Below are 18,490 nucleotides of genomic sequence, written 5' to 3' on the forward strand. Positions count from 1 at the left end.
TATTTGGTATCACATTCCACAAGCTATCTTTAAAAGCTTTATTGTTGATAAACTTGGTAGAGCTGACTATAGATTTTGTAACCCGTAAGGAGGTTTTGGTATAGCCCCATCATTCTTTTGTACGTTTCTTACCTTTTATTGAATATTTTGAGGTAGTAGTAGTTTACTACTCCTTTTTTGCTTTAAAAAAAAACAACTTTAAACAAAAAAAATACATTTATTGGACTTAAATATAAATAAATATCACTAAACACAATTCTTGATCATTAAATGTATTTCCTCTAGACATAAAATCAAGAAACTTAATACATTTAATTATATTTTTAGAAGATAAATGTAAATATTTTTAATTTTTATAAGTGTTCTTTCAACTCTATAATATTGTTTAACCATTAAGCCACTAGGTTTGGTCTAGTAGTGAGGGGTTTGGGTAGTACGTTATAGATCCTGAGTTCGATCCCCAACTCATTAATTGTAAACAAAAAAAAATTCTTTAACCATTGGTTTCCTTTTTTTTTTTCTTTCTAAGAGTTAGGAACTGGCGTTCTTCCTGTTTTGCTTGTTCCTTTAGCGACTTGAACTAGTACATCATCTATTCGCTCTAAATTTTTATTAGAAAACAAAAACAAACTATTCCCTTCGATTTCAACAAAAAACTATCTTTCAGATTAACTATTCAATGAATTAAAAAACGATTAATTTTTTGCTTGTATGGTTAGAAGTTCCGCCCTAAAGGTGGTTAAGTGGATGACCAGGGTTCGAATCTCGGACCCCTACATATAATGCAATGTCTCTGCCAACTAAGCTAAATTCACGGGACAAAATTACCATCTTTATTAATAGTGAAAATAAGTATTTTTTTTCATTTATAATTGAGTCTAAGGTTATGTTTGACCCTACTTATTTTCTTCTTATCGACTTCTTTTATTGAGAAGTGAGCCAAACACAATTTTGATAAAGTTCTTAAAATAAGAAGTGTCTATTTTGTAATGATGAAGAAAACACAATATAAGTAATTTAAAAAAAAAAAGAATTTATGATAAATTGTGTAAAAAAAAAAAGAATTTATGGTAATTATCTTTTTAAAGTTGTTATTATTAGTTGTTATTATCTTTTTTCCATATTTATCCAAATATTATTTACATAAGTTTATTATTATTAAGATAATATCTTTTAAAAGTCACTTCTCAACATAGTATAATCTTTTCTTATTAAAAAAAACATGAGTTCATAACCTTATTATTTATGATAAACTTATACGAAAATATCAAAACTTTTATAAAAAATATTTTACCAAACAGATTTTAACTTAAAAATGATAATTAAGTTGAAAAAAAAAAAACTAAACAACCTCAACTTTAACTTTAAATTTTTAATTTTCAACTTTATTAAAGTAGTTTTAAATCTTCGAAAAGTAGGATCAAACACAATCTAAATAATACTTATGGTAAATAACTTCAGCTTATACAAGGTACTGTATAATATACTCAATATTAAGTACAAAATAATAAATATGTATGAATTATGTTTGGCAAATAGTATTATAAAATTTAATATTAACTACTTATAAAGAGATAACAAATTTTAATATTGCTTTTCTTTTTATAATTTTACCATTCATTTAAATTTATTTATTTATTTTATAGATAGCCAAAATAGCAAGCTATTGGAGACTCACACCGTCACACACACAAATTGAAAAGACCGAAGTTCAAAATCAGATCACAACGTCTGATCTAGCAATTTCGACCCACATATTTAATGAGAGGATAAATGACAGAATTTTCACATTACATATAATAATCGACAAAAAATATATTACAGGAGATCAACCAAAACTTACCACATGACAGAGGATAAACACATATTAACCCTTTTATTATCTTATATGATCTGTTTTTTTTTTTTTTTTTTTTTGTATTTTTGTATTTTTGATTTTGCAGAATTTGGTGGGATATATTTTATGTTTATACGGAGAAGAAAATAAATTGTTACACGAAAAATACTCTTTTTATTTTTTTTAAAGGATGGAAAATACGTACTCTTATGTTTTTATTTTTCTTTCTCTTATATTATTCATAACTATATGACTTTATATACAAATTACATAAAAACAAATCATATATTTCAAATAACAAACTAATCCTGTAAATTCTAAACAAATCCTAAATATTCTAAACTGAAATATAAATCTTAAATTATAATATAATCATATTTTAAATATAAATTTAAAATATTTTTAAATCTATTTTTTTTTTTAAATAAAATATTTAAACATTATTCTCAACACTATATTATACAATAATTTTAAGCCATAATATCAATCTAATTATCTCATCTAGAGCCGCGTAAAAAAAAAAAAAATATCTCATCAGAGTTTTGCGGTGTTTATTTTAACATATAATCTCTTTTATTTTTTATTGATTATTTCAACAATCAATTATATCAAAAGACTTTTAGTCATCGTTGGACATCAACCACTCAACTACCTAAACCCACCACCATCTCTATATTAACCCCTTTCCTCCCAATCTCTCTCCACAAACTCATCTTCACTTCAATAATCTCCTCAAAAACCAAACAATTCACAAAGTAACACAATCAACACTAACAACAAGAACATGGTTCGTAATTTAAGGTTTATGTTCCTTGTCTCAATCTTAATAACAACTTTATTCACAAAAACAACCTTATCACAAACACAAACATGTTCATCACAAACCTTCAACAACAATGAAAAATTCAGTACTTGTCGTGATCTACCACAACTCACCTCATATCTTCACTGGACATTCGATCAATCCACCGGAAAACTCGACATAGCATTCAGAAGAACAGGAATAACATCAACAGACAGATGGGTCGCTTGGGCTATCAACAAAAACAATGATCTAACATCTGCCATGACAGGAGCACAAGCTTTAGTTGCTGTTCCACAATCTAGTGGTTCACCAAAAGCTTATACTTCAAATATTGCTAATGCTGGTACTCAATTAGCAGAGAGTAATATTAGTTATCCTCATTCAAAATTGAGTGCTACACATACTAATGGTGAAGTTACGATTTATGCGAGTCTTAATCTTCCTATTGGTACTACTTCTTTGGTTCATCTTTGGCAAGATGGTGCTATGTCTGGTACTGCACCTCAAGCACATGATATGAGTTCTGCTAATCAACAATCTAAGGAAAGTTTGGATCTTACATCTGGTGTTACTCAACAAGGATCAGGTGGTGGTTCACTTAGTAGAAGAAGAAATGTGAGTAATTTTTTTTTTCTTAAAAATTGTGTTTTTTAATATAAAAATTTGTTCTTTGTTTGTTTAACATCAACTTAGATCAAAGGGTCTGAATTTTTATTTATTTTTTATAAAATTGCAAATATTAAAATTCAATGTCATGATCAAAGGTTTTAAAATTGGGAGAGGTCAACTGCTTAAATGGATCTGAGTTATTTTGAGGGATTAGTCTCTGCGGTTGTGTTTACCAGAAGAATTTTGAGGTTATGATTGTATTGAGATCCATAATATTAGGGAAAATTGCGATCCGATGTTACCAGTAGTAGTCTTAGTGTTGTTTATTTTGTTGTGACAACAATTGACTTTGAATGAATTGAGTATGTTAAATTGATTTTAGGTTAAAGGTGGGTTAAAATGGATGAATGATTATGTATAATGGATTTTTGTTTTTATTTATTTGTTATTTAACCCTCTGGTTCTCGAGGGAAGTGGATCTCGAGTTCGGCTGAGAGGCGAGTTAAGTAAAGTCTGGCCAACTCACGATGAAAAGACGGTTACCAAACAGACCTTTTAACTTATAAGTTATAAGCTAGCGTACCAGCTTTGCCAAACAGATCCTTAGTTATAATTATACACGACAAGAAGGTTTTGTTATATTTTTTTTTGCTTAATTGGAAATTGATTAAGGATGTTAATTTGTTTTCAGACCCATGGAATACTAAATGCAGTGAGCTGGGGGGTCTTGATGCCGTTGGGAGCTGTAATTGCAAGGTACTTGAAGGTGTTCAAGTCCGCAGACCCTGCTTGGTTTTACCTTCATGTTACCTGCCAAACAGCTGCTTATATAGTTGGTGTTGCTGGATGGGGTACCGGTCTCAAACTTGGGAGTGACTCAGTTGGCGTTACCTATTCAACTCATAGAGCACTCGGAATCACCCTCTTCTGCCTTGGAACCCTTCAGGTACGAATTACATGTTCATGATTTGTTTCTTAAACCACTTGTATACAAGGTTGTGTCACTGTCATCGATATGAATGTTATGCATATGCTACTAATAATTGTAATGAAATTGATCGAAACTTCTGCTATTAACTTGAATTCAGGTTTTCGCTCTACTATTGAGGCCTAACAAAGATCACAAAATCAGAATCTACTGGAATTTTTACCATTGGGCTATCGGATACGCAACTATAATCATCAGCATCATCAACATCTTTAAAGGCTTTAATGCATTGGAGGTATCCGCAGGGGATCGTTATGATAACTGGAAGCATGCATACACCGGCATTATTGCAGCTTTAGGAGGCATTGCAGTACTTTTAGAAGCTTACACATGGATCATTGTGATCAAGAGGAAAAAGTCAGAAAACAAGTTTTCACAAGGAATGAATGGAACAAATGGTGCTAATGGATATGGTTCTAGGCCACAGCAGGTGTAGGCTGAGATAGATATTGATACTGGCGAGTTTTATATATATATGAGTTTTGGTGTTAGAACCTTTTTTTGTATATTTTGTTGCATGAGTGTATGTAGTATACTCTTGGATTATGATTTTTAGATTATTCTTTCATAGTATAGTAAAATCCTGGAGTATGGTTATCTCCATGCTATTTCAGTGGATACTTTGTATCATTTACATACATATTTTGTATTTTTTTTATTTTTATTTACATTTTTATATTGCAGTTTCTCTCTTACTAATATTCTCTCGTGGCGAGAGCAAGGTTTTAAATATCAATCATGCATTGCAGTCGCGATGATTGATGTTCCAAAAAATCAGTCAAATATGATTGATGTAGTTACGGTGGTGATTGCATAGACATAAAAAATGCTGCGAAAACGTATTTCCACTTACATTATAGATTATAGTATAAAAATTTACTAATATTCTCTCGTGGCAAGAGCAAGGTGTTGGAACATGATGAAGGAATAAGAGGAAACTTGATATTGAAGTAAACACATTTGTTAGAACCATGTGTAGTGTGAATTGAAAAAAGGCTCTTTGAGTCCCACATTGGAAAAATCACACCACTTGGTAGTGTTTATATACCACAAGGTGGCAATCCAAGGGTGTGCCCTTGGGGTACCCACTTTTGTAAGAAAGGGAGACCACACACAATGTCGAATATCACACGCGCGCCGCCGTCCGACCGGCTCGGCTCGGTTCGGGCCGGGCTTGGGTGATATATTAATTTTTTAATACTAAGAAAAAAGAAATTTTTGAATTTAAATTTCTTTTAAGTGTGTCCCTTAATTCGCACATGTTAAATGTGCTAAGACCAAGTCTGAACAAATTTCTATCTGTTAAACGGTCAAATAATACGTGTGCCTGCGTGTCCTATTTTTATGCCACGTTTTGAAATTTGACTGAGCACTAACGGTCAAAATCGTGTGCCTTCAACTCCTGAAAACTCTCTGATTCCAGCTCCCTACTTGCCTATAAATACACTTCACTTCTTCAGTTTGAAACTCACTTTTCTTTTCTCTGCATTCTGAGAAACTGCTTTCTTTCTTCTCTATTTTTTCCTTCTTCGTTAAATTATTGTTGTTTCAATATTTATTCGAGTAGTTCCGCGAAACGTCTTAAAGAAAGCGACCTAGTACGCGACTCAGCCAATAATAGTTTCGTTGCCAATTTTTTAAAAATCGTTTTCCTGTTTTTTATTAAACTCAGTAAACCGTTTTACAACAATTTTAAGACGTTTCGAAAATATCATGGCAAACGAAGAGATTATTGGTAATTCATCTGTCGGTGCTACCGAAAGGCCGTTTAAATTTGAGGGCAATCATTTCAAACGTTGGCAACAAAAAATGTTTTTCTTCCTGACTCTTAAAAAGTGTGCCTACGTTTTGAAACAGCCCATTCCTGTGGTTCCTGTTGAAGCTTCTGCTTCTGGAACTAATGAACAGACCGTTAACACCAACGGTGATGCTGTATCTGCCGAAAAAGACAAAGGCAAGGCCACGGCAGAACAGCTTAAAGAGAAAGCGCTGCAACTAGAAATAGATAGGCAGCTCTGGATTGATAATGATTATGTTTGCAAAAACTATATCATTAATGGATTGGAGGATGATCTGTATGATTATTACAGAACCTATAATACAGCCAGTGAGGTGTGGGAGGCTCTGAGTAAGAAGTATGATACTGAGGAAGCTGGAGTGAAGAAGTATGCTGTGAGTAGGTATTTGAAATACCAGATGGTTGATGAAAGGTCAGTGGAAGTGCAGTCACATGAACTGCAGAAAATTGCTCATGAGATAATAACCGAAGGTATGCCTTTACATGAGCAGTTTCAGATTTCTGTTATTATTGATAAGCTGCCCCCTAGTTGGAAAGACTTTAAGAATCAGCTCCGTCATAAGACAAAGGAATTTTCCATTGAGGGTTTGATTACCCGTCTTCGTATAGAAGAAGAATCCCGGAAACAGGATATGAAAGAGGAAGAAAAGATATTGGTTGTTTCTAACACCAATAAAAAGAAATTCGGTGCAGCTCTGAAGCCTACGGGCAAACCTTTGAAAAATCAGAATCAGAGCCGCGTTCAAAACCGAGTTAAGAATGGTAACCCAGTTAGGGGCCATATTGCTAAACAACATCAGCAACAACCACCTCCTAGAAATGACGCTGTTGAGCCATTTTACTGCTTCAATTGCTGGAAAACAGGTCATATATCAAAGAAGTGCAGAAATCCAAAGAGGCCTAAACCGGCTAATCTTGCACATATTAATGTGAATGTGGCTGATGAGCCATATGCTGCTATGATCACCGAAATTAATATGGTCGGTGGTACTGATGGATGGTGGATAGATACTGGCGCTACCCGCCATGTCTGTTATGATCGTGCTATGTTTAAAACATACACGAATGCTGAAAATAAGAAGGTGCAGATGGGTAATGCTCACACCTCTGATGTTGCTGGTATTGGAGATGTGGTTCTGAAGTTCACATCTGGAAAAACTCTTATCTTGAAGGAAGTCCTTCATGTTACTGAAATGAAGAAGAATCTTGTTTCTGGTTTCCTCTTAAATAAGGCTGGGTTTAATCAAACTATTGGGGCTGATATGTACACCATCACTAAGAATGGTATTTTTATTGGGAAAGGGTACGCCTCTGATGGCATGTTTAAGCTTAATGTTGATGAAATGATTATTAATAAAATTTCTCCTTCTGTTTACTCTTTGTGTGATTTTAATATTTGGCATTCTAGACTTTGTCATGTTAATAAACGATCTATTTTGAATATTAGTAACTTAGGATTAATTCCTAAACTTAGTTTTAATGACATAGAAAAATGTGAATTTTGTAGTCAAGCTAAAATAACAAAGAGCAAACATAAATCAGTAATACGAGAATCTGAACCAATGGACCTTATACATTCTGATATATGTGAACTAGATGGAACCATGACTAGGAATAACAAACGTTATTTTATCACTTTTATTGATGATTGTTCAGATTATACTTTTGTTTATTTAATGAAAAATAAAAGTGATGCTTTTGACATGTTCAAAATTTTTGTGAAAGAAATAGAAAATCAATTTAATACGAAAATCAAAAGACTTCGTAGTGATAGGGGAACCGAATATAATTCTAGTTTATTTAATGATTTTTATAAACAACACGGAATTATACATGAAACGACTGCACCATATTCCCCTGAAATGAATGGTAAAGCAGAAAGAAAGAATAGAACTCTTACTGAATTAGTAGTTGCTATTATGTTAAATTCTGGTGCCGCTAAACATTGGTGGGGGGAAATAATTTTGACTGTCTGCTTTGTTTTGAATAGAATTCCCAAATCTAAAAGAAGCGAATCCGCTTATGAAATATTAAAGAAAAGACAACCAAACTTGTCTTATTTAAGAACTTGGGGATGTCTAGCCTATGTCCGTAAACCGGACCCGAAGCGAGTTAAACTCGCTAGTAGAGCCTATGAATGTGTATTCATTGGTTACGCAGCAAACAGTAAAGCATATAGGTTCTTCGACCTAAATGAAAAAGTGATCATAGAATCTAATGATGCAGATTTCTATGAAAATAAATTTCCCTTTAAATCAAGAAATAGTGGGGGCACTGAACAGGATAATATTCCTGAGTCGAGTCACTTACCAGTGATACCAAATGCGGATAGCAATGACGAAGTAGAAAATGAACTTCGTAGAAGCAAACGTGTAAGAGTTGCTAAAGATTATGGTCCAGACTATGCGACCTTTACATTGAATGAAGATCCAGCAAATCTTCAAGAAGCCTTGTCATCGATGGATGCAGATCTTTGGCAAGAAGCTATTAATGATGAGATGGATTCTCTAGAATCTAACAAAACATGGCACTTAGTAGACTTACCTCCCGGTTGCAAACCAATTGGTTGCAAATGGATTTTGAAAAAGAAACTAAAACCCGACGGCACGGTTGAAAAATACAAGGCTCGCCTTGTAGCCAAAGGTTTTAGACAAAGAGAAAATATAGATTTCTTCGACACATTTTCACCTGTCACTAGAATAACGTCCATTCGAGTACTCATTTCTATAGCAGCTATTTATAACTTAATTGTACACCAAATGGACGTTAAAACTGCTTTTTTAAATGGTGACTTAGAAGAAGAAATCTATATGGAACAACCCGAAGGGTTTGTTATACATGGACAAGAAACTAAGGTCTGCAAGTTAGATAAATCTCTGTATGGTCTTAAACAAGCTCCGAAACAATGGCATGAAAAGTTTGATAACTTAATGATATTGAATGGGTTCAGACTCAATGAGAGTGACAAATGCATTTACTATAAAAGTGATGGCAACATTTGCACTATAATATGTCTCTATGTAGATGACATGTTGATATTTAGCTCAAACCTTTCTGCCATAAATAATGTGAAATCACTGTTGAGTAACAACTTTGATATGAAAGACCTCGGAGAAGCAAGTGTGATTCTTGGAATAAAAATCACTAGGTCTGAGAAGGGGATATCCCTAGATCAATCACATTATGTGGAAAAGATCCTAAAGAAATACGGTTACTTTAACTGTAAACCTGCCTGCACACCTTATGATCCCAGTGTAAAACTGTTTAAGAACACTGGTGATAGCGTAAGACAAACAGAATACGCGAGCATCATTGGTAGTCTTAGGTATGCCACTGATTGTACTAGACCCGACATCGCCTATGTCGTGGGACTCTTGTGTAGGTTTACCAGCAGACCCAGTGATGAGCATTGGCACGCTATTGAGAGAGTCATGAGATACCTGAAAAGGACCATGAATCTCGGATTACACTATCAGAGATTTCCAGCTGTACTTGAAGGGTACAGTGATGCTGATTGGAACACCTTGTCAGATGATTCCAAAGCTACTAGTGGCTTTATATTTAGTATAGCCGGTGGAGCTGTATCATGGAAGTCTAAGAAACAGACCATTTTGGCACAGTCCACTATGGAATCTGAGATGATAGCACTAGCAACTGCTAGTGAAGAAGCAAGCTGGTTGAGATGCTTGTTATCTGAGATTCCCTTATGGGAAAAACCTATGCCTGCTGTCTTGATCCATTGTGATAGTACTGCAGCTATCGCTAAAATTGAGAATCGTTTTTATAACGGTAAAAGACGTCAAATTAGAAGAAAGCACAGCACAGTGAGAGAGCTCATCACTACAGGTGCTGTGAGAGTGGATCATGTACGCACTAATGATAACCTAGCAGATCCTTTGACGAAAGGACTAGCTAGAGAGAAAGTCCAAAATACATCTGTCAAGATGGGACTAATGCCTATGAAGTGAATTACTTATGATGGTAACCCAACCTAAAAGACTGGAGATCCCAAGAATTAGGTTCCAATGGGTAAACAACAAGTTGTGAGTAATATGAGATGAACATGCAAATTAAGAGGCATGAATCCTGTAATGAGAAAGGTTGAGTTAGCAAAACTCTTAATGAAATCTATACTCTATAGGAGTGGAGTACATCAGGAGTACTCTTGATAGAATCACCTATATGAATGTGGAACTGAGGCCGGTTCCTCTGGAATTTCGGGGCGAATTCCTAGAGCATTCATGAAACTGGGATAGACGTGCAGGGCCATTAATGCACGGGCCTTAGAAAACACCTTAAGAAAGGTTGTGTGCTGGTTTGAGGAAAATCTGAGATAGAGTTCCAAGACTAAACGTCACTCTTGCTTAATCAGGCTCTTACTGGCTACGTGAAGGTTCCAAGACTTAGCTCACCTTCGCTTATGCACAATCTTACTGAAACGTTTAACGTTATGACTGAAACAACTTTTTTAAATTCAAGTGGGGGATTGTTGGAACATGATGAAGGAATAAGAGGAAACTTGGTATTGAAGTAAACACATTTGTTAGAACCATGTGTAGTGTGAATTGAAAAAAGGCTCTTTGAGTCCCACATTGGAAAAATCACACCACTTGGTAGTGTTTATATACCACAAGGTGGCAATCCAAGGGTGTGCCCTTGGGGTACCCACTTTTGTAAGAAAGGGAGACCACACACAATGTCGAATATCACACACGCGCGCGCCGCCGCCGCCGTCCGTCCGTCCGACCGGCCGGGCTTGGGCTTGGGCTTGGGCTTGGGCTTGGGCTTGGGTGATATATTAATTTTTTAATACTAAGAAAAAAGAAATTTTTGAATTTAAATTTCTGTTAAACGGTCAAATAATACGTGTGCCTGCGTGTCCTATTTTTATGCCACGTTTTGAAATTTGACTGAGCACTAACGGTCAAAATCGTGTGCCTTCAACTCCTGAAAACTCTCTGATTCCAGCTCCCTACTTGCCTATAAATACACTTCACTTCTTCAGTTTGAAACTCACTTTTCTTTTCTCTGCATTCTGAGAAACTGCTTTCTTTCTTCTCTATTTTTTCCTTCTTCGTTAAATTATTGTTGTTTCAATATTTGAACGGTTGTAAACCGTAGAATTGATATTCGCATATCAATTAGAGTGGTTCGAAATTTTCGACCATACTTGGTGTTATTCTGGCCGATACTACAGTGCAGTAGTTTATCGGTATTTTCTTTGAAAACAGCTGTTTTATCCTGGGGACTTCGCGGTTGATATACTACAGTGCACTATTTCGAGTAGTTCCGCGAAACGTCTTAAAGAAAGCGACCTAGTACGCGACTCAGCCAATAATAGTTTCGTTGCCAATTTTTTAAAAATCGTTTTCCTGTTTTTTATTAAACTCAGTAAACCGTTTTACAACACAAGGTTTTAAATATCAATCATCCATTGTAGTCGTGATGATTGATGTTACAAAAAATCACAGTAAAATACAACTGATGTAGTTACGGTGGTGGTTGCATAGACATAAAAAACCCTGAGAAAACGTATTTCCACTTGCATTATAGATTATGCTAAAAAAAATTGTTAATTCATCTTAGATACTAAACTTGTTTTGATCCACTATTAAAGGCACATGCAATTTGGTATTGTTTTTCCATAAACAACTAACAAGTTGTACTATCAAATTAAATTTCTTTGTAGACTTTTAGAATACAATTGAGAGAGAACTTTTTAATGAGATAAAAAAAATGTAGAGTTTGGATTCGTTGTGCATTGACCAAGCCTCTATTGGAATCTTTTGAATTGATTCTTCCAAAGGGATTGATGCATTGTGCTCTCTTTTTTCTCATATTGAAATATGGTATCTCATTGTTGAATACTTATACCTTAGCAATAAATTTCAATCTTCATTTTTCAATAAAAGACATTCAATCTACGTTTGAGAATGAGAAATATAATACTTTTCTTTCTCACATATCTTTTATAAATAAATAAAAAAATTAAATTAATTTCGATCCAATCATTTAAATTTTCAAATAAAAAAAAATGTGAATTTTAAAAAATTGTAACTATCTCTTTATCATTATTAGACTAACAAATTGTTTATAAATTGTATTAAAACCTTTCTACCAAAAAATATAATTGTATTAAAAACTTGTTTCACACCTTTCTGTGATATTTATATTTTGGGTTGTTGGCTTTCTCACTTTTAAGGTTAACAAGTGGGAGTACCAGGTTCGAACTTTGGTCTTTGCACATTACATACAATGTCTTTACCAATTGAATCTCATATTTTTTTTTGTCAATTAGCCGATAACTATAAATTTCACACTTAAAGTAGATAACTGAGATGATCAGGGTTCGAAGTCCGCCCTCTGCATATTCATGTGCCACCTGAGCTTAACTCACATGACCATTTTTCTATAATTTTATTATTGGGGTTTTCTCTATAATTTTATTATTAATAAAACAACCTTTGACCAATTAAATATTAAATATTTAATTATAATCATTCTATGTATGTAGTACGACTTTTTTTTTATGGACATATGTATGTAGTACGAGTTTTTATTTACACTTTTGTACTATGCTTTATACTGTTGGTCTATCATTTTCTGTATTTAATATCTCATGTTCCCTACTTTTCAAGTGTTTGAAAACCAAAACTCACGCAAATAAGAATGCATTAGTAACGAAGGAAATGTATAAGCCTCGTTGTATATGTTGACTTAGTTAGATTTCACCAACAATTTGGACTAATATATTTTTTCAAGACAGACAAATTTGACTAACTTATAACTTATGACAAACTCATAGTGTAGTTGTTCAACTTCAAAGTTGTTTTGTTTGTCCCTTACTAACTTTTAAGGTCAAATTTTAAATTCAAACTCTGCTCTAAATTCAAGCAAAGTAAACACGATTATATGCGGGTCCATATATGATATTTATGATCGAGTCTCGAAGGTTTTTTTCACAAGACTTGAACTTGAAACTTTATTTAAGGGATTCAAATTTAGTTCTACATAGACCAATATAATATTGGTGATAGATAAATATATATGATTAATATAATTTTAATACTGAAATTATTATAACAATTTAGAAAGGTGGCTCGACACTTATAACTTTTTAATACGACAATTATTATAACAAAAGTATGGGATAATTCAAAAAATTGAAAGACATAATAAAAAGGAATTCAAACTTTATAACTTTTTTCAGAAAAAGGAGTTCAAACTTTAAAAAAGTACATTAAAACAAAATAAAAACGATAACCAAATAAAATGAAATAGTACTATATGATAAGATTATATGTGTATATAGGACAAATCTGATTATCTAAAAGCAAACTTAACATTTTTTAATATCAAACGGTTAACCTAACCTATCCCCACCTCAATCTTGAACCGCAAAATATGATCTTACTAATTCATATTATTTATGAGACGGATTAAATATATTGGTCACAAACTTGTCAAGTATCAACTAATTTATCAAGCTATCCACACTTATAGTAAAAATTATGCTAATAAGTCTTCTACTAATTTTTGGTTTGATAGAATTTAATTGAGTAATGACTTGGTATTTCCAAATGTGCCAAATTCTTCTAACTTTAAGATTGTGCCAAAATGATTCCAAAAAAAAGATTGTGCCAAAATACTAGGCCACTAGACATACATAAAGTACTATAAAAAGGGTCACGAGACAAGAACAAAAGAATCATAGCATTATTAAAGATGGAAGCTTTCGTGAAACTTCACATATGAATAAACTTTATTCAAAATTAGTTGCATCATTCACCACGTAATGCTGATGCACCAATCAAAATTAGAGCAAGAATTTTGAAGCAAAGTTACATCATTCACTCCGTTTTTGTAGAAGCTTTAAAAGCAATTTATCATTGAATACTTTAAATAATTCACACAAAAAGTAGAACGTATAAAACTACTCCAATAATTTTATTGGATAATTTAATATCCAAAATTGAGAGTTTTGATTATTTGAGAAAAAGTAAATGAGATAACAAAGACTAACTTAACTTGTACTATCACAATTTCTCTTAATCATTGATTAATAATAAATGTGTGCACAATTTTCAGTTCACTCCGTTTGGCGCAGAACATCAACAAGTGCATCCTTTAAGGAAGGGTTTGAAGCAGCAATACGCTGAGCTGTTATGTCAAAATCTGCACCAGATCTGAAAGAAAACAAAGACATCAGATGTTAACGTTAGTATAAGATCTTTCCCAACATATATTAGTATATATGAAGCACGACAAAGACAAAGACACCAGACGCGACACGTATACCGACACGTCAACACTGATAGTCATTTAAAAAATGATATAATTGATAAATGTAATCGGTGTCATGTCAGTGTTGGACACCGACGCGTATCCGATATCGGGACACGTCTAATCTAAAAAGTGTTCGTTCTTTATATATATATATATATGAAGCTTCATGTTTTATAGTTTTCTGTACTTATAGTAAATCCAACTATGATTTCATTATGTATCTATAAAATGGAGACACATGTATGTAAAGTAAATAGACTATGTACCTAACTTGACTATGTGTAAAAACTATCTAGAAACTGGTACATGTTTCACTTCGTTAAGAATAGGGTTTATGTCTAAGCAAAGTTACTTACGGATCAAATACAACACCTCCAGCTTCTCTAACAATGACAGCACCACCTGCCACATCCCTGGAAAGAGACCATGTAATTATGTTAATCACTTAACATAAAATCCAAATACAGTTTACACTTTAACCTTACAATGTAAAATAAGAAGAAAAACGTTAAAAAGAATATGAAGCCTATCTTTAATTAAAATTAGGGGCCTTAGCAATTAGGCCTCTACATGTTTATTTGGGAAAAAAATTCTCACCCCCCAAAATCACTTCAAATGTACACAAAAAAACACAGTTTTTGCACTGTCGGGATTACGGATGTCAATTTGATCCCCCATCCCCAAACACTATTAAAATAGTCTTTATATGTATATATTTAGGTACTTTATATGTTATATATTTTCACACAATATTTGCATAAATTTGTTTTTATGTGATGTTTTATTATTGTCACAACTCACAATAATTTCTTAATTTTTTATTTGTTTCATGGTTAAACTTTTTTTACAACTAGTTTGATTGAAAATAACAGAAAATTGATAATATTTTAAATGGTGGGGAAGTGTGTGGTAAAGTATTCTTCGCCCATTCCCCGCCCCGTTGACATCCCTAGTCGGGATGTGTACTTCGAGACAAAAATATAATTTGTGTACTATCCAGAAATACACTTCCAGAGGCTTTTAAAAAATGTGGGGGAGGAAAAAGTTATTTTCATACACTTTTGGCTTCATAGCATCAAACTTTATGGATCTTCTGCAAAATATTCAAAGGGTCATGCATATAATGTTGTGTCTCTTAGGTCTATGGATGTTGTTTTTAAGAGAATTTGTTTTGCCATCTAGAAAGAGTTAGCGGCTCAACTTGTTGTCTGCTTGCCTTTCATTCATGTGCAATTATCTTACATGTATAAAATCAATATAAAAGTGATCTATATACTAAGCTAAAATATTTATGGACCTATAAAGCCCTTGCTTTTACTTGCCCAATGGTTGGGCTGGCCCAGTAACATAATGATAATGCTAAAAAATTTATGCAGGAGAAACTCATACCATGGACCACCAAATCCAGCTTCATAGAATACATCCAGCCTTCCACAAGCAATTCCACAAAGATTCAGAGCACAGGAGCCACTCATTCTAATAGATCTCACCTGAAATATAGAAAGAGGGTAGTTATTATGACAGAACAGTTTATATATCTTTAGTTCAAAAGATTCTATGGCAAGTCATGGTTTTACCTTGTAAAGCAAGCTATTAATCCTATCGGTGGTAGCATCCAGTGTTTTCTTGTCACGTTTTGTTCCAGCCTGCTCTTTCAGAAGGGGAAAACCCAATGAATTTCAAATTTGCATTATTTCAAAATGCATCACATAGCAATCAAGCCAGAAATAAGGCTCTAATCTAATATGTCATATTTTGATAATGTCATAAGGATCATCTGCTTAATAGAATGAGAAACTTATGTACAAGTCAAATTAGGTATTAGACCAAATACAGGACATTAACAAAGTTGATTATAGTTCATGTGCTTGTCTAACTAAAAGTATTATCCTCACATAGATGGTCATTCCACAAATTCACACAGATACATGACATAGGCGGGGAGAGGAATACACTTCATTGATGTGAATGAAAAATAAAATTGAATAGACTTCACATAATCAATTATAACAGGTTTGACGTACCTCAGTTGCAAGAAGAGAGTTCAACAATTCAGTTTGCGATGATACTGTGGAATTCAAGGTATAAGTATGACATCTATATTAATAACAAATGATTAAAAGACGACAAAACAGATTACACACCTTTTATAGGGTTCCCGTTCAAAAAAGCACCTTTTCCACGAACTGCAGTGAAAAGCTACAATACAACAATCCCAAATTTCAATTTGCATACTTAGCAAGACAGGAAACTTAATTTCATATACCACATAATTCCATGCTTATAATCCTTATTGAATCATATTCCTAAATTAATTACTTCAATGTCAAGTCCTCAAAGACGAGCTTTGGAGTAATGTTTAGAGCTATTGCTGTATGACTAGAAGGCTCTCAGAAAAACTTATTGGTTGCGTGGTCAACCACTTATAAAGCATATTCAAGAGAGAAGATTTCACACCTCATTCATTATAGGATTGTACACAACACCAACTGTTGGAACTTTTCCAATTGTAAGACCAATAGAGACACAAACAAAAGGGAACCTACAAAATATAGATAGTCAAATTATAGCTAATCAATATGTAAATATGAGTATGTTTCACCAATCACTGTCAACTTAAGTATCAGAATTGATGATTACCCATGCACAAAGTTAGTAGTTCCATCTAGGGGATCAACAATCCATGTGGGATCATCAGTAAGTTCTGTAGTGCCAAAAGCAGCTGTGGTTTCTTCCCCGATGAACTAATAAAATCACAAATACAAATGAATGTCAGGAAATAAATACCGGCAAGTGGCCATAATAGGCACCCATTTAAAACATGACCATATCATTGGAGGAAGATCCAGGCGAACCTTATGAGTGGGATAAAGCTCCTTGAGATGATTAAATATTAGGTCTTCACATGCTTTATCAGTTTCAGTCACCAAATCAACCTGTACACCACAGCGAAGGGATAACATTGTAAGAAAAGAGCAATAATAGTTTATTCTTTATAAGCTGTGATAATGCCCAGATTTTAGTCAATTGTATGACTACCTGAACTTCTTTAAAAGAAGTTATAGTAGTACAATTAAGAACCTCGGACTTCTCACTTTTCTACGAAGTGCAGACACTTAAAATTGAAAGTGTGTCTGATGTCTGACATGACATTGTCACAACCCTGACACATGTGGTTATATTCAACTACTACTTTTATTTGCTCAAATTATTAATGGTCTATTATCTATAGACATGTCAGTGTCGTGTCCACTGACAGAACTGTCCATGTCTATAGACAATGATATTCATACAAGCTTATTAAGTGTATGTTTGGTATCACGGTGGGTATGCCATAATTACAGTGATCCACCTTGATTGCTCAAAAGCTACAAAGTGTAGTTTTTGCAAAATCATTGTGGATCACCATGATTCTAATACATCCATCGTGATACCAAACATAGGCTAAGTACTATCACTAGATTTATTTTTTTTAACTATGTTTTAATGTGAACTATCTACCAATTTTGTCGATGAATACTGAGAACTTGGCTGACCACCGACTTTGCCGATGACTAGACTGGTCACCAAGTTAGCTTATTTAGTGTATCGAAAGCAAATTTGAAAAATGTGATAAAAATCAAAGGCTAAGAAATCAGTCACAATAAGTAAAATCAACACCAATTGCAATAATATGAATAAAATTGAACATGAAATGAAAGTAGGATTTAAAATAAATTATAAAAAAAAAAGAGAATGGGAAAGTACAAACCGATCCTTTGTGTTCGACATGTTTGGTCTGGTAGAATCCTTTTCGAATAACCTGAAAAGAAAAAATTGACAGTGAATCAATAGAGAGAGAGAGAGAGAGAGAGAGAGAGAGAGAGAGTAGAAATGAGAAAGAACTAACGTCGCCAGCTTTTTGAGCAGCGTCGACAGCAGATGCAAGGAATTGATCAGAGAGTGAATCTACAGAATAGAACAGTTCAGTGGATCAGTGAGTAACACAAATTATTAAGATCTCAGAGAGAGAGAGAGAGAGAGAGAGAGAGGTACCATTGTTGTCAACCATTTTGTGTAGAATTGTAGAGAGAGAGAGGGTACGGAGGCGATGATATGGGAGAGGCTGTGCTTTGTTCTTGATGCTTCCTTTCGCGCACTAACCAGTCAGTCACAACAACCGAACTA

General features: G+C 33.6%; 2 protein-coding genes across 2 annotated transcripts; one reads left to right on the forward strand and one right to left on the reverse strand.

The window, feature by feature from the left end:
• The first annotated feature begins 2,419 nt into the window (after positions 1 to 2,419).
• Positions 2,420 to 4,900, forward strand: LOC123898558 (cytochrome b561 and DOMON domain-containing protein At5g47530-like). Its single transcript, XM_045949543.1, has 3 exons — positions 2,420 to 3,257; positions 3,943 to 4,197; positions 4,340 to 4,900. Exons 1-3 carry the CDS (start codon positions 2,622 to 2,624, stop codon positions 4,673 to 4,675), a joined length of 1,227 nt encoding a protein of 408 aa, XP_045805499.1. The 5' UTR covers positions 2,420 to 2,621; the 3' UTR covers positions 4,676 to 4,900.
• Positions 4,901 to 13,956: 9,056 nt separating this feature from the next.
• Positions 13,957 to 18,490, reverse strand: LOC123898559 (inositol-phosphate phosphatase). The gene is made up of 12 exons (XM_045949544.1): positions 18,359 to 18,490; positions 18,213 to 18,271; positions 18,075 to 18,125; positions 17,179 to 17,259; positions 16,964 to 17,067; positions 16,781 to 16,865; positions 16,468 to 16,522; positions 16,348 to 16,391; positions 15,901 to 15,969; positions 15,713 to 15,813; positions 14,680 to 14,736; positions 13,957 to 14,223 (listed from the first exon to the last, which is right to left on the reverse strand). Exons 1-12 carry the CDS (start codon positions 18,372 to 18,374, stop codon positions 14,127 to 14,129), a joined length of 819 nt encoding a protein of 272 aa, XP_045805500.1. The 5' UTR covers positions 18,375 to 18,490; the 3' UTR covers positions 13,957 to 14,126.

The sequence above is a fragment of the Trifolium pratense genome, linkage group LG7 (assembly GCF_020283565.1).
Source record: "Trifolium pratense cultivar HEN17-A07 linkage group LG7, ARS_RC_1.1, whole genome shotgun sequence".
Taxonomy (NCBI): Eukaryota; Viridiplantae; Streptophyta; class Magnoliopsida; order Fabales; family Fabaceae; genus Trifolium; species Trifolium pratense.

Excerpts from the sequence above, each read along its gene's own strand:
- LOC123898559 (XM_045949544.1), bottom strand. Across the intron at positions 15,814-15,900 it reads TTAATAGCTTGCTTTACAAG|GTGAGATCTATTAGAATGAG; the intron begins GTAAAACCATGA and ends TCTATATTTCAG. Across the intron at positions 14,737-15,712 it reads GCTGGATTTGGTGGTCCATG|GGATGTGGCAGGTGGTGCTG; the intron begins GTATGAGTTTCT and ends GTCTCTTTCCAG.
- LOC123898558 (XM_045949543.1), top strand. The coding sequence starts at position 2,622 with ATGGTTCGTAATTTAAGGTTTATGTTCCTTGTCTCAATCTTAATAACA. Across the intron at positions 3,258-3,942 it reads CACTTAGTAGAAGAAGAAAT|ACCCATGGAATACTAAATGC; the intron begins GTGAGTAATTTT and ends ATTTGTTTTCAG. Across the intron at positions 4,198-4,339 it reads TCTGCCTTGGAACCCTTCAG|GTTTTCGCTCTACTATTGAG; the intron begins GTACGAATTACA and ends ACTTGAATTCAG.